The following is a 12,618-nucleotide window of genomic DNA, read 5'->3' as shown; positions in this document are numbered from 1 at the left end:
TTATAACTGCATATCTTTTAATTAAATCTGATAATCCTTCTCATTCATCCATACATCTATGTATTTAAAGTTATCACACATCAGATAGTAAATCACTGTTGTTGTTTTTTAGAAATAACAGGCAAAGACAAAAGTAACTGTCAGTTTACCTTTGTCTTCGTTGCAAATTCTGACAATAAAGAGATGCTGCTCGTTATTTAATGTCGCAAAACAGGTCGAGAAAATCTGGGTTTTTAATTCAGAGATTTGATTTATGAATAACCCAGTTTGATTTAATCAATAAACAAATTGACGTTGCATTCCTTGTCGGAATTTTAACTGCAGGACACAAAGCGGAAGTTAACAACGGAAGTACCGTTGCGTTCGCTGAACGTGTTTTTGTTTATTCAAATGCACTTTCGACAAATATGAGACAGAATCGATTATCTGCTCGTTATCAACTGGAACCCCCTGTGAGAGATGAGATGCAGTTTTAATTTGATCAGCAGAGAGAGAGAGAGTTCAAACCAAAGCCTGAATCTAACATTTAGATCAGAATTAACAAAGCCTGCACAATAAATTTACAACTAGCTGGAACCCGTTGAAATTTAAACAATAATATCAGACTACATACCACACATATGAAAACAAATGTATTGGTATTATAAATCAAGCGCATACAGCACAGTCAAAAATCAATGTGGTGTTGTAATGACTTTGTGTTGGCAAATCATGCATTGCGCTTGGCGGACATTGTCAAGATGTAGATGAATGTTAGCAGACTAACTGGGGAGAGAAAGATAACTAATGGTGAGATTGGGAAAGGAGCTAACGTTCAAGGAAAAGGCACCTGTCAAAGATATAACAAATTACACATAAAGGATTCTTGAGCGTTTTCCCTGTGCCTGACCGCACGGCCATAGTGTTTGTCAAAGTCCCGGTAAGAAAGGTTGACGAGTCTCTGTTGGGAAAACATGTTTTTCTGGTTGAAAACGATATTCAATAATTTCTCTGCAGTCAGAAAACAAAGTCAATTTTAGTGTCTTTATTTAAAATCAATCGTCATCATCATAATATTTCTGTACAATAGGCTATTAAAGACAAGATTAAATCTAAACTTTCGGATAAAGAACACATTATTACTTCTCAAAGCACAAGTGAAAGGTTCTCCACACGTTTACATTTTACTTCCCACCTGCATGGACTCTGATGTGTGCTGTCAACATACGCTTAGAACTAAAATCTTTCCCACATGTTTGACAGCTGTGAGCCTTCTCTCCTGTGTGTAATTTCATGTGGGCTTTCAACTGAAAATTTGATTTAAAATGTTTCTGACATGTTCTACACCTGTAAGGCTTCTCCCCCGCGTGGATTCTCATGTGGTCAGACCCAGATCTTTTGGCAGCGTGGACTCTCAGGTGCATTTTCAAAGAAATACAATCTCTGAAATTTTTCTCACAGGTTTCGCACCAGTAAGGCTTTTCTCCAGTGTGGACTCCCATGTGTTCTGTAAATGCACGTTTCCATCTAAAGTCTTTCCCACATGTTTCACAAAGGTAAGGCTTCTCCCCCGTGTGGATTCTCAAGTGGTCAGACCAGGATCTTTTCGCTTTGAAACATTTGCCACATGTTTCACACCTATAAGGCTTCTCACTTGAATGGACTTTCATGTGTTCTGTGAATACACGTTTCAATGTAAAGTCTTCTCCACATGTTTCACACCTGTACGGTTTCTCTGAAGTGTGGACTCTCATGTGTTCTGTTAATGCATGTTTCCATCTAAAGTCTTTCCCACATGTTTCACAAAGGTAAGGCTTCTCTCCTGTGTGGATTCTCAAGTGGTCAGACCAGGATCTTTTCGCTTTGAAACATTTGCCACATGTTTCACACTTATAAGGCTTCTCACTTGAATGGACTTTCCTGTGTGCTGTTAATACACGTTTCAATCTAAAGTCTTCCCCACATGTTTCACACCTGTACGGCTTCTCTCCAGTATGGACTGTCATGTGTTCTGTTAATGCTTGTTTTAATCCAAAGTCTTTCCCACATGTTCCACACCTGTAAGTCTTCTCCCCTGTGTGGCTTCTCATGTGAAGGAGCAACTCCCCATACCATGTGAAACGTTTGCCACATGTTTCACACCTGTACGGCATTTCACCTGTGTGGATTCTTTTGCATAATAACAACTCCGTGTTCAATCTAAAATTTTCTTTTGTTTTGAATTTCATGTGGCAATTCAAACTGTCGCTTGTTGTGTAACCGCTCTTCCATATTTTACAAATATATGGTTTCTTACTGGTGTTACTTGTTTCCTGGGAAGAAAACGGGGACTCAACCTCAACATCTTTTCTGCTTGTTTCTTTTCTCTCCTCGTGGCTGATGGATGCATGAGAGCTGTTAGAGATCAGCAGGTAAATGTTTGCTGCTCCCACCACAGAGCTGATAACCGGCATGTTGTCAACAGACTCTGTCTGTGCTGCACCATCTTCAGCTTTCATGTACAGAGTCTGATCTTCACTGAGGTCATTTTCCTCATGAGTACGAGTCAATGTAACAGCATCAGTCTCCTGCTTCAGTACAAGATGCTCTCCCTCCTGACTGCTGTGGAGTTCCTCTGGTTCCTCTTTCAGGTGTGGAACCTCTGGTTCCTCTTTCAGGTGTAGAACCTCTGGTTCCTCTTTCAGGTGTAGAACCTCTGGTTCCTCTTTCAGGTGTAGAACCTCTGGTTCCTCTTGGTCCACACTGGACTTCACCTCCTGGTTCCAGAGCTGCTGGTCAGCAGGAACCTCCACCTCCTCCTCCTTACAGACATGATGCTGTGGACCATCTGGAGGAGCAACAACAGGAGCATCACGTTACTATGACTACAAGCTAATACTAAGAAGAACAGTGCCTTTATTTCCTTGGGGAAATTGTTATTTTTTCACTGTGTATAAGGGAACCTTGAAACACACACACACACACACACACAATGGGCCTGTAAAGTATATACAATGGGAGGTAAAGTGACGGGCAGCTTGTGTGTGTGTGTGTGTGTGTGTGTGTGTGTGTGTGTGTGTGTGTGTGTGTGTGTGTGTGTGTGTGTGTGTGGAGGGGGGGGGTGCCTTGCTCAGGGGCACCTCGGCAGTGCTCAGAGGGTGAGCTGACACCTCCCACCGCCAGCTCACGCTCCAATGTTTTGACCCACGCGGGTCTTGAACCGCGACTCGACTTCCGGTCACCAGACCAAGACTTAGCGCACTGAGCTACTGCCGCCCCAAACTATGACACAAACGTAGACATCCGAGGAAATCAGTTGAAGTTAATTTTGCAATAATATGAATTATTTCACAGTCAAACTTATCTGTTTGTTATTGATTACAATTGGGTTGTCTGTACCTATGGTGTCCAGCAGTCCACCATTACAATCGGCCTCTTCTTCGTAGTTAACAGTTCCTCTAAAGCCTAGGAACATTTTTTATTTTCAGCTTTTTCACACATCCACCCAAATTGGCAGTCAAAGAGATTTTTCTTCCCTGAACTAATTTGCTGCGAAACAAATAATATAACAATCTATAACTACAAGCTAATGCTAACGGCTCGAGTGTTGTTTGTTGATTCCGGCTTGTTGTCTCGGAGAAAATGTTCCGACTAGAAATCAATGGAATATTTGTTCCGCAATTCGGGTGGTTTATGTTTGAATTATATTTAATAATTCCTATCATTCATCTACCATTGTAAGTTTTCTTATATTATTAAACAGCATATATTAAATTATTTTGAAAGAAATTAGAGGTATATAATTGAAGCAATTGACAGTTTTGACGTTTTTTGTTGCGCATTGTGAATATAAATTGCATATTCTACGTTGTTTTATGTCGGAAGACAGATCGAGAAAAACCGAGTTTTTATTTTGAGGGATTGGATTTGGCAAAAAATATCTAACATTTTGTTTGAGGGATTGAATTTATGAATATCCAGGTTTAATTTAAATAGTAAACAAATTGACGTTGCATTCCCTGTCGGAACTTTAACTGCGGGACACCAAGCGGAAGTCGAAAACAGTATCGTTAGCGTCAGCTGTCTGTGTTTTTGTGCATGAAAACAACTTTTGATAAGTACGAGACAGGATCGATTATATTCTTGTTATCAGCTGGAACCCCCTGATAAAGATGGAATACAGTTTTAATTTGATCAGCAGACTGAGTCCAAACTAAAGCTTGAATGAAACATTTTAATCAGAATTATCAACAAAACCCACATGATTAATTTAAAAATGGAACAGCAAGAGTGAGTCGTCTGGATATTTCATATTTAGACTGATGATTAAATAGTAAAGGCTGCGTTTGGGACTTAAGCACGTTGTAAATGAGTTCCAGTGTTCATTCCCCATCATTACAACATTCCACTTTTACTTTTTGAAAACACACTGTGAGCGGAAGTCTGGAAAATCTTTCTATAGAAACATGTTTACATAGGATGGATCCGGTCTTTGTAGATGACTCAGTCACTGCACGTTCTTACCATAGAGACATTATAGAGCCCATCATCATCCACCAATTCCACCAGCACACCCCCAACTTTCTGTCCATGGATGATAATGTTCCACCATAGGGTGCCAGAAATGTCACAGCTAGATTTTCAGGACATCAGATTGTCTCATATGGAATGGCCAGCAATGTCCTTTGACCTGAACCCCATAGAGCGTGTCTGGGACCATCTGAAGCAGAGACTGGATGATCGGACCCCACCCTCACTTGACCTGGCAGGACTGCATGTAGCGATTGTGGAAGAGTGGAACGCATTGCCTCAGAACATCATGAGGCTCATGAGACGTCGCTGTCATTGCGGCAAATGGTGGAAGAACCCGCTACTGACATTGTTAATTTTTGTTATTTGGGGCTATCCTTGTTGTCTAAATGGTTGGGGTAATAAATATTAAACAAATGAAAATGGAGTTTCTTCTCATTATTAATAATATCAAAGGAAGCTTTTATTTCATTAAAATTCAGACCAAATTGGAAAATCACTCATGTAAATAACAATACCCATAACTTACTGTGAGTAGTGGGGTATTTATATTATGTAGAGATGCAAGAACATGTAATCTATGTCTCTTATTGCTTTATTTAAATCTGCAAAGATCAATAATCTTAAATCAATTTCATGTAAGTCTCCATAATATAACAAGCAAGGATTAGCACATTAAATTGTTTTATTCAGAAAATAAATGCAATACAGTAAACATCAAAGCGGTTTTCTGGCATCATCGACCGTTGTGTGACTGCAGTACAGTCATCCTGCCGAGGGGAGGGTGTCGAGTGATGAAACAGTTTTCGGCACAATTATGCAAAACGGTTCAAAGCCCCATGGAGCGTCATTCGGATATCACCAGATCTCAGGACTGACAGCTGATTATCAAACCTGTATCAGCTGTGAAAGGTGCAGCAGCCAGTAAGATGTGAACAAAGACACATCGGGGTTAGAGCAAAAATAGATAACCAAGGCCAACACATACACATTAACTACAAAACGTCTCCTACACACTCATTACTTTGACGTCTCATCACTGAAGACATTCATATACTGTGATCAAATTGAGCTCAAACTGGCAAAATTTTCCTGGGATTCTTTGTTCATTTATCGATTTACCTTTTATTTAACATGCTTTATTTTATGCTAATTTTACTTTGAGAACAGTTTATTTTCAGCGTGAAACAACTGAATCATCACATATCTATTCTAAATACTGTGATACTTTCCTGCATGGAATCCTTTGTACTTTGTCAGTTCATGTCTGTGTAGGTTCTCAGTCATCCAGGTCAGGGTTATCCAAAAGCTGTTGAGTCGATCCAAACGTCCTAAAGAACTTTCTTAACCTCCAGTGGATCGACTCAACAGCTTTTGGAATTGTCAGTTCATATCCTGGAAATTTTTCCACAATTCTTCAGGGCTCCTCACCAAAGTGGACACGTTCTATGTGGTGTTTCAAATCACAAGTGTACCTGAAAGGCTCTGCATACATTTTACAAGCGTAAGTCATATCTCAAGTGTGAATTCTTAAGTGGTTAGTAAAGCCTGCTTTCCATGTGAAATGTTTGCCACACGTTTCACAAAAAAACGGCTTTTCCCCGGTGTGGATTCTAATGTGTTCTGTCAAGGTACTATTAGATCTAAAATCTTTGCCACATGTTTCACACCTGTAAGATCTATCACCAGTGTGGATTCTCATGTGTTTCGTCAATTCACTATTACACCTAAAATCTTTGCCACATCTATCACAGCTGTAAGGTTTCTCACCAGTGTGGATTCTCATGTGGTTTGTCAAAAGGTGTTTCCATCTAAAGTCTTTACCACATGTGTCACAACTGTGGGGCTTCTCTCCAGTGTGGATTCTGATGTGGTATCTCAAGTATTGACTGCATCTAAAACCTTTGCCACATATCTCACAAATGTACGGTTTCTCACCAGTGTGGACTCCCATGTGTTGTGTCAACTCAATCTTCAATCTAAAATATTTGTCACACCTATCACACCAGTAAGGTCTCACCCCTGTGTGGATTCTCATGTGACATAACAAACCCCCACTCTGTGTGAAACATTTCCCACATGTTTCACACCTGTAAGGCTTTTCCCCTGTGTGGATTCTCATGTGACGTGCCAAATCCCCATTCCGGGTGAAACATTTGCTACATGTTTGACATATGTAAGGCTTTTCCCCTTTGTTGGTTCTTTTTGGTACTGACAACTCACTGTTCTGAAATCTGAAATTTTTTTTGGTGAGGATTATCATGTGGAATTTCAAGCTGTCGCGTGTTAACATAACAGCATCTCCTAACAGCGTCTCCTGCTTCAGTACAAGCTGCTCTCCCTCCTGTGTGCTGTGGAGTTCCTCCGGTTCCTCTTTCAGGTGGTTAACCTCTGGTTCCTCTTTCAGGTGGAGAACCTCTGGTTCCTCTTTCAGGTGGAGAACCTCTGGTTCCTCCTTCAGATGTAGAACCTCTGGTTCCTCTTTCAGATGTAGAACCTCTGGCTCCTCTTTCAGGTGTAGAACCTCTGGTTCCTCTTTCAGGTGTAGAACCTCTGGCTCCTCTTTCAGGTGTAGAACCTCTGGTTCCTCTTTCAGGTGTAGAACCTCTGGTTCCTCTTTCAGGTCTAGAACCTCTGGTTCCTCTTTCAGGTGTAGAACCTTTGGTTCCTCTTGGTCCACACTGGACTTCACCTCCTGGTTCCAGAGCTGCAGGTCAGCAGGAACCTCCACCTCCTCCTCCTTACAGACATGATGCTGTGGACCATCTGGAGGAGCAACAACAGGAGTTTCACACTACTGTGAGTACAAACTAATACTAACCCCGTGGTGAAATTGCTGTAGTTTCACTGAGTGTGCAGTGAAACTCACTCACTCTCTCTCTCTCTCTCACACACACACACACACACACACACACACACACACACACACACACACACACACACACACACACACACACACACACACACACACACACACACACACACACACACACGGGGCCTGTGGGCATGCAAAGTATATACAATGGGAGATAGAGTGACGGGCAGCTTGTGTGTGAGTGGGAGGGCAGGGGGTCCCTTGCTCAGGGGCACCTCGGCAGTGCTCAGAGCGTGAGCTGACACCTCCCACCTCCAGCTCACGCTCCAATGTTTTGACCCACGCGGGTCTTGAACCGGCGACTTCCGGTCCCCAGACCAAGACTAGTGGAATGAGCTACTTCCGCCCCAAACTATGACACAAACGTAAACATCCGAGGAAATCAGTTGCAGTTATTTTCCAACAATGTTAATTATTTGACAGTCATATTGATCTGTTTGTTATTCATTACAACCAGGTTGTCTGTACCTATCCTGTGTAACCGAATCACGGGTTTCCAGGCGGTGTCCAGCAGTCCACCATTACAGTCGGCCCCTTCTTCGTAGTTAACAGTTCCTTTAATGCCTACAAACATTTTTTTCATTTTCAGTTTTTTCACAAACCCATTCAAATTGTCAGTCGAAGACATTTTTGTTCCCTGAACTAATTTGCTGCGGAACAAATATTGTTACGACTTATCTGTACAAGCTAATGCTAACAGATCCAGTGTTGTTTGTTGACTCCGGCTTGTTGTCCGGGTGAAAACGTTCCGACTAGGAATATTAATAGAATTTTGGTCCGCAATTCAGGTGGTTTATGTTCGAATTAAACTTAATAATTCTTTTCATTCGTCTGCGTTATTTGAAATTATTAAACAGCAGATTATCACATTTTTTTGAAAGAAATTAGAGGTAGATATTAAAATAATTGAGTTTTAGCGGGGGGGGTTTTCCTGCTTTCTGAAAATAAAAATATACTCTACATTGTTTTGTGCTGGAAGACAGGTCTAGAAAAAATGATTTGAGGTATTGGATTCATGAATATCCAGGTTTTATTTAAGTAGTGAACAAATTGAAGTTGTATTTCCTGTCGGAACTTTAACTGCGGGACACCAAGCGGAAGTCAACAACAAAAGCACCGCTAGCGTCAGCTGTGGGTTTTCTAGCATTAAAACAACTTTTGACAAGAACGAGAAAAGATCAATTAACTGCTTGTTATCAACTTGAACCCCCTGTTAAAGTTGGTATACGGTTTTAATTTGTTCAACAGAGTCCATAAAGCTTGAATCTCACATTTTGATCAGAATTATCAACAAAACCCACATGATAAATTTAAAATTGGAATAGCAAGATTGAATAGTCTGGATATTTCAGATTTAGACTGATGGTTAAATAATGAGGGCTGATTTTGGGTGTTAAGCACGTTGTGATTGAATTCCAGTGTTGATTCTCCATCACAACATTTCACGTTTACTTCTTAACTCAGAGCGGAAGCGTATCCAGTTCAGTCAATAAAAATGTCCAGAAGAATATTTTTCTCTGGTTGAGGATCATATTTATTGCAAAAAAATTAATAAATAAATCACAGATTAAATTGTAACAATAATTACTGCATTCCAAACATACTGGCTCAAGGTAAGAACCGCGTTCCTCCCACCAGCGGTCTGCTGATGTCAGCACTGTCAGCTGATCATCAGACTTTTTTCACCTGTGAAAGGTGCACCAGACTCACCGCATGCTGAGGGGACCACAGGGGGGGTGGGGGTGCAGCGTGGATATGTTGAAGCTTACCCCCGTGAACAAGAGGGGAACACCCCTGCACCTTGGAGTTGGGGACAGGTGTCTCACTGTTATTTGGGCCTACGGGCCAAACAGCAGTGTGGAATACCCAGTCTTCTTGGCGTCCCTGGGAGGGGTACTAAATAGTGCTCTGACATGGGACTACATTGTTACGTTCTGCGAAGTGGTGATGTATTTTAATTGTCAGTGTTTGTGTGTTCGTCCGTTCGTCCATCCACCAATTATCTTCACAATCGTTGCAGATATAAAGATGAAACAAAAAGTACATTACTCGGGCGGCAAAAGGGATGAACATGAAATGATGACCTTGACTTTGAGAGAACTAGGTCAAGGTCAAATTTCAAGTTTTGTACACTCAGGAACCGGATAAGATAGAAAGATGGAATGGAAATTAGATCACAACCTTGACCTTGAAAAGGTAGATCAAGGTCACATTTTCACTTCTGTACCTTTTTAGGTATACATCTCTGAAACCTCATGACATACAGAATGCACCAATTACATGTTGGATCATAGGTCTTGATCCAACATGGCTGACCTATGAAAGTAGAACAGGTTAAAAAATATTTAATCTAGGGGTGTTGCAGGATGTTGCAGTCTCTGACTGCCTAGTTCTTCTTGTGGACTTCAACGCTCACGTGGGCAGTGACAGTGAGACCTGGAAAGGAGTGATTGCCTTGAACGGCCTCCCCCATCTGAAAATGAGTGGTGTTCTGTTATTAAACTCATGTGTTAGTCGCAATTTATCCATAATGAACTTTGTTCAAGCTCAGGGATGTGCAGGTGCACATAAGACGTGAATAAAGCGACACATCAGGGTTAGAGTAAAAATAGTTAACTAAGAGCAACACATATACATTAACTATAAAACGGCTCCTACAAACTCATTACTTTGACGTCTCATCACTGAAGGTATCATTCAACTATTATGATCAAACTGAGCTCAAACAGGGAAAGATTCCCTGGGATCCTTTGTTCATTTATCAATTTACCTTTCAATTGCTAATTTGACTTTGAGAACAGTTTATTTTCAGCATGAAACAACTGATTCATCACACACATACTCCAAATGCTGTGATACTTTCCTGCATGGAATCCTTTGTAGTTTGTCAGTTCATATCCTGGAAATCTTTTTCCACAATTCTTCAGGCCTTCTCACCAAAGTGGACACGTTCTATGTGGCGTTTCAAATCACGAGTGTACCTGAAAAGTTCTCCACACATTTTACAAGTGTAAGGCATCTCACCAGTGTGAATTCTTATATGGTTAGTAATTCCTGTTTTCCGTGTGAAGTGTTTGCCACAAGTTGTACAAACGTAAGGCTTTTCCCCGGTGTGGATTCTAATGTGTTCTGTCAAGGTACTATTAGATCTAAAATCTTTGCCACATGTTTCACACCTGTAAGGTCTCTCACCAGTGTGGATTCTCATGTGTTCCGTCAATTCACTATTCCATCTAAAATCTTTGCCACATCTATCACAGCTGTAAGGTTTCTCACCAGTGTGGATTCTCATGTGGTCTGTGAATGCATGTTTCCACCTAAAGTCTTTACCACATGTGTCACAACTGTAAGGCTTCTCCCCAGTGTGGACTCTAATGTGGTCTATCAAGTTTTGATTGCATCGAAAATCTTTGCCACACCTTTCACAAATGTACAGTTTCTCACCAGTGTGGACTCTCATGTGTTCCGTCAACTCAATCTTCAATCTAAAATATTTGTCACATCTATCACACCTGTAAGGTCTCTCCCCTGTGTGGATTCGTATGTGTTCTGTCAATGCATATTTCCATCTAAAGTCTTTACCACATGTGTCACAACTGTAGGGCTTCACTCCAGTGTGGACTCTAATGTGCAGAGTCAAGCCTGTTTTCCGTGTGAAACATTTACCACATATTTCACAAATGTGAGGCTTCTCACCTTTGTGGCTTCTCATGTGTCTCAACAATTCACTATTCCAACCAAAATCTTTACCACATGTTATACAACTGTAAGGCCTCTCTCCAGTGTGGATTCTCATGTGATGAGTCAAGTTTTTCTTCTCCGTGAAATGTTTGCCACATGTTTCACAACTGTATGGCTTCACCCCTGTGTGGAGCCTCGCATGATCTGTCAATTCACTATTACACCGAAAAATTTTCCCACATGTTTCACACCTGAAAGGATTCTCATTCGTGTGGAGTTTCATGTGGAATTTCAAGATCTTGTGCCTTTTGTAACCCCTCTTACATATTGTACAAACAAATGGCTTTTGAGTGGTGTCGTTTGATTGAAACTGGGGCTCCATCTCGACATCTTTTCTCCTTGTTTCTTCTCTCTCCTCAGGGCTGATGGATACATGAGAGCTGTTAGACATCAGCAGGTTGAAGTTTGCTGCTCCCACCACAGAACTGATAACCGGCAGGTTGTCAACAGACTCTGTCTGTGCTGCACCATCTTCAGCTTTCATGTACAGAGTCTGATCTTCACTGTGGTCATTTTCCTCGTGAGTAGGAGTCAACATATCAGCATCAGTCTCCTGCTTCAGTACAAGCTGCTCTCCTTCCTGACTGCTGTGGAGTTCTTCTGGTTCCTCTTTCATGTGTAGAACCTCTGGTTCCTCTTGGTCCACACTGGACTTCACCTCCTGGTTCCAGAGCTGCTGGTCAGCAGGAACCTCCACCTCCTCCTCCTTACAGACATGATGCTGTGGACCATCTGGAGGAACAACAACAGGAGCATCACGTTACTATGACTACAAACAAATTCAGTACTATGACATAAAAATAAGACATGCGAGGAATTCATTCGCAGTTTCTATTTCAACAATATGAATTAATTTACGGTCAAATGTATGTTTTGTTATCAATTACAGTCAGAGTGTATGTACCCGTCACATGTAACTGGAGCACGGGCTTCCAGGCGGTGTCCATCGGTCTACGCCTACAATCGGCCTCTTCTTCGTAGGTAACAGTTCCTTTAATGCCTACAAACATTCTTTCATTTCAGGTTGTTCGTCGCTTTTTCACAAACCCTTTGAAATAGTGAGCCGAAGACATTTTTGTACTCTGAACTAATTACCTGCGAAGCAAATAATATAACGACCGGACACATAAGCTAATGCTAACGGCCGCTAGGTTTTTTTGTTGATTCCGGCTTGTTGTCTGAGAGAATATGTTCCGACTAGGAATCGAAGAGAATATTTTGTTCCGCTTTTCCGGCGGATTTTCCTTTTTAATTACATTTAATAATCCTTATTATTCATCCACAAATCTAGATTTAAGTTACTACACAGTGGATATTAGGATTGTAAATAATTTTTAAAGTTTATTTTATCTTATTTTTTTACCAGCAGTTATTTAGGTTGCACATTAATCTTTTTAATTTGTTTAGCCAACACTTATGGCAAAAATCTGTTTTTATGTGGTGTCAGACGTTTAAATGTGGTAGTGAATAAAAATAACAAAAAAGGTTCATTCACTTTTAATGTCAGCTCTTTA

General features: G+C 40.9%; 3 protein-coding genes across 3 annotated transcripts; all 3 read right to left on the bottom strand.

The window, feature by feature from the left end:
* Positions 1 to 1,024: 1,024 nt before the first annotated feature.
* LOC137601030 (zinc finger protein 93-like) lies at positions 1,025 to 2,565 on the bottom strand. The gene has a single exon (XM_068323014.1). It carries the CDS (start codon positions 2,475 to 2,477, stop codon positions 1,164 to 1,166), a length of 1,314 nt encoding a protein of 437 aa, XP_068179115.1. The 5' UTR covers positions 2,478 to 2,565; the 3' UTR covers positions 1,025 to 1,163.
* A 2,590-nt stretch (positions 2,566 to 5,155) lies between these two features.
* On the bottom strand, positions 5,156 to 8,083 carry LOC137601025 (zinc finger protein 121-like). Its single transcript, XM_068323007.1, has 2 exons — positions 7,832 to 8,083; positions 5,156 to 7,254 (listed from the first exon to the last, which is right to left on the bottom strand). The coding sequence occupies exons 1-2, from the start codon at positions 7,989 to 7,991 to the stop codon at positions 6,005 to 6,007; spliced, it is 1,410 nt and encodes a 469-aa protein (XP_068179108.1). The 5' UTR covers positions 7,992 to 8,083; the 3' UTR covers positions 5,156 to 6,004.
* An 805-nt stretch (positions 8,084 to 8,888) lies between these two features.
* LOC137601014 (zinc finger protein 345-like) lies at positions 8,889 to 12,447 on the bottom strand. The gene is made up of 2 exons (XM_068322993.1): positions 12,009 to 12,447; positions 8,889 to 11,836 (listed from the first exon to the last, which is right to left on the bottom strand). The coding sequence occupies exons 1-2, from the start codon at positions 12,112 to 12,114 to the stop codon at positions 10,287 to 10,289; spliced, it is 1,656 nt and encodes a 551-aa protein (XP_068179094.1). The 5' UTR covers positions 12,115 to 12,447; the 3' UTR covers positions 8,889 to 10,286.
* Positions 12,448 to 12,618: the final 171 nt, after the last annotated feature.

This window comes from Antennarius striatus, chromosome 9 (assembly GCF_040054535.1).
Source record: "Antennarius striatus isolate MH-2024 chromosome 9, ASM4005453v1, whole genome shotgun sequence".
NCBI lineage: Eukaryota > Metazoa > Chordata > Actinopteri > Lophiiformes > Antennariidae > Antennarius > Antennarius striatus.
This window is presented reverse-complemented; position numbering and strand designations above follow the sequence as displayed.

What these genes read in the sequence shown, in the direction of transcription:
- LOC137601014 (XM_068322993.1), bottom strand. Translation starts at nt 12,114, where the DNA reads ATGTTTGTAGGCATTAAAGGAACTGTTACCTACGAAGAAGAGGCCGAT. An exon ending in GCTCCAGTTACATGTGACGG is followed by an intron (nt 11,837 to 12,008) that starts GTACATACACTC and finishes TTGTTCCTCCAG; the next exon opens with ATGGTCCACAGCATCATGTC.
- LOC137601030 (XM_068323014.1), bottom strand. Translation starts at nt 2,477, where the DNA reads ATGAAAGCTGAAGATGGTGCAGCACAGACAGAGTCTGTTGACAACATG.
- LOC137601025 (XM_068323007.1), bottom strand. Translation starts at nt 7,991, where the DNA reads ATGTCTTCGACTGACAATTTGAATGGGTTTGTGAAAAAACTGAAAATG. An exon ending in GATTCGGTTACACAGGATAG is followed by an intron (nt 7,255 to 7,831) that starts GTACAGACAACC and finishes TTGCTCCTCCAG; the next exon opens with ATGGTCCACAGCATCATGTC.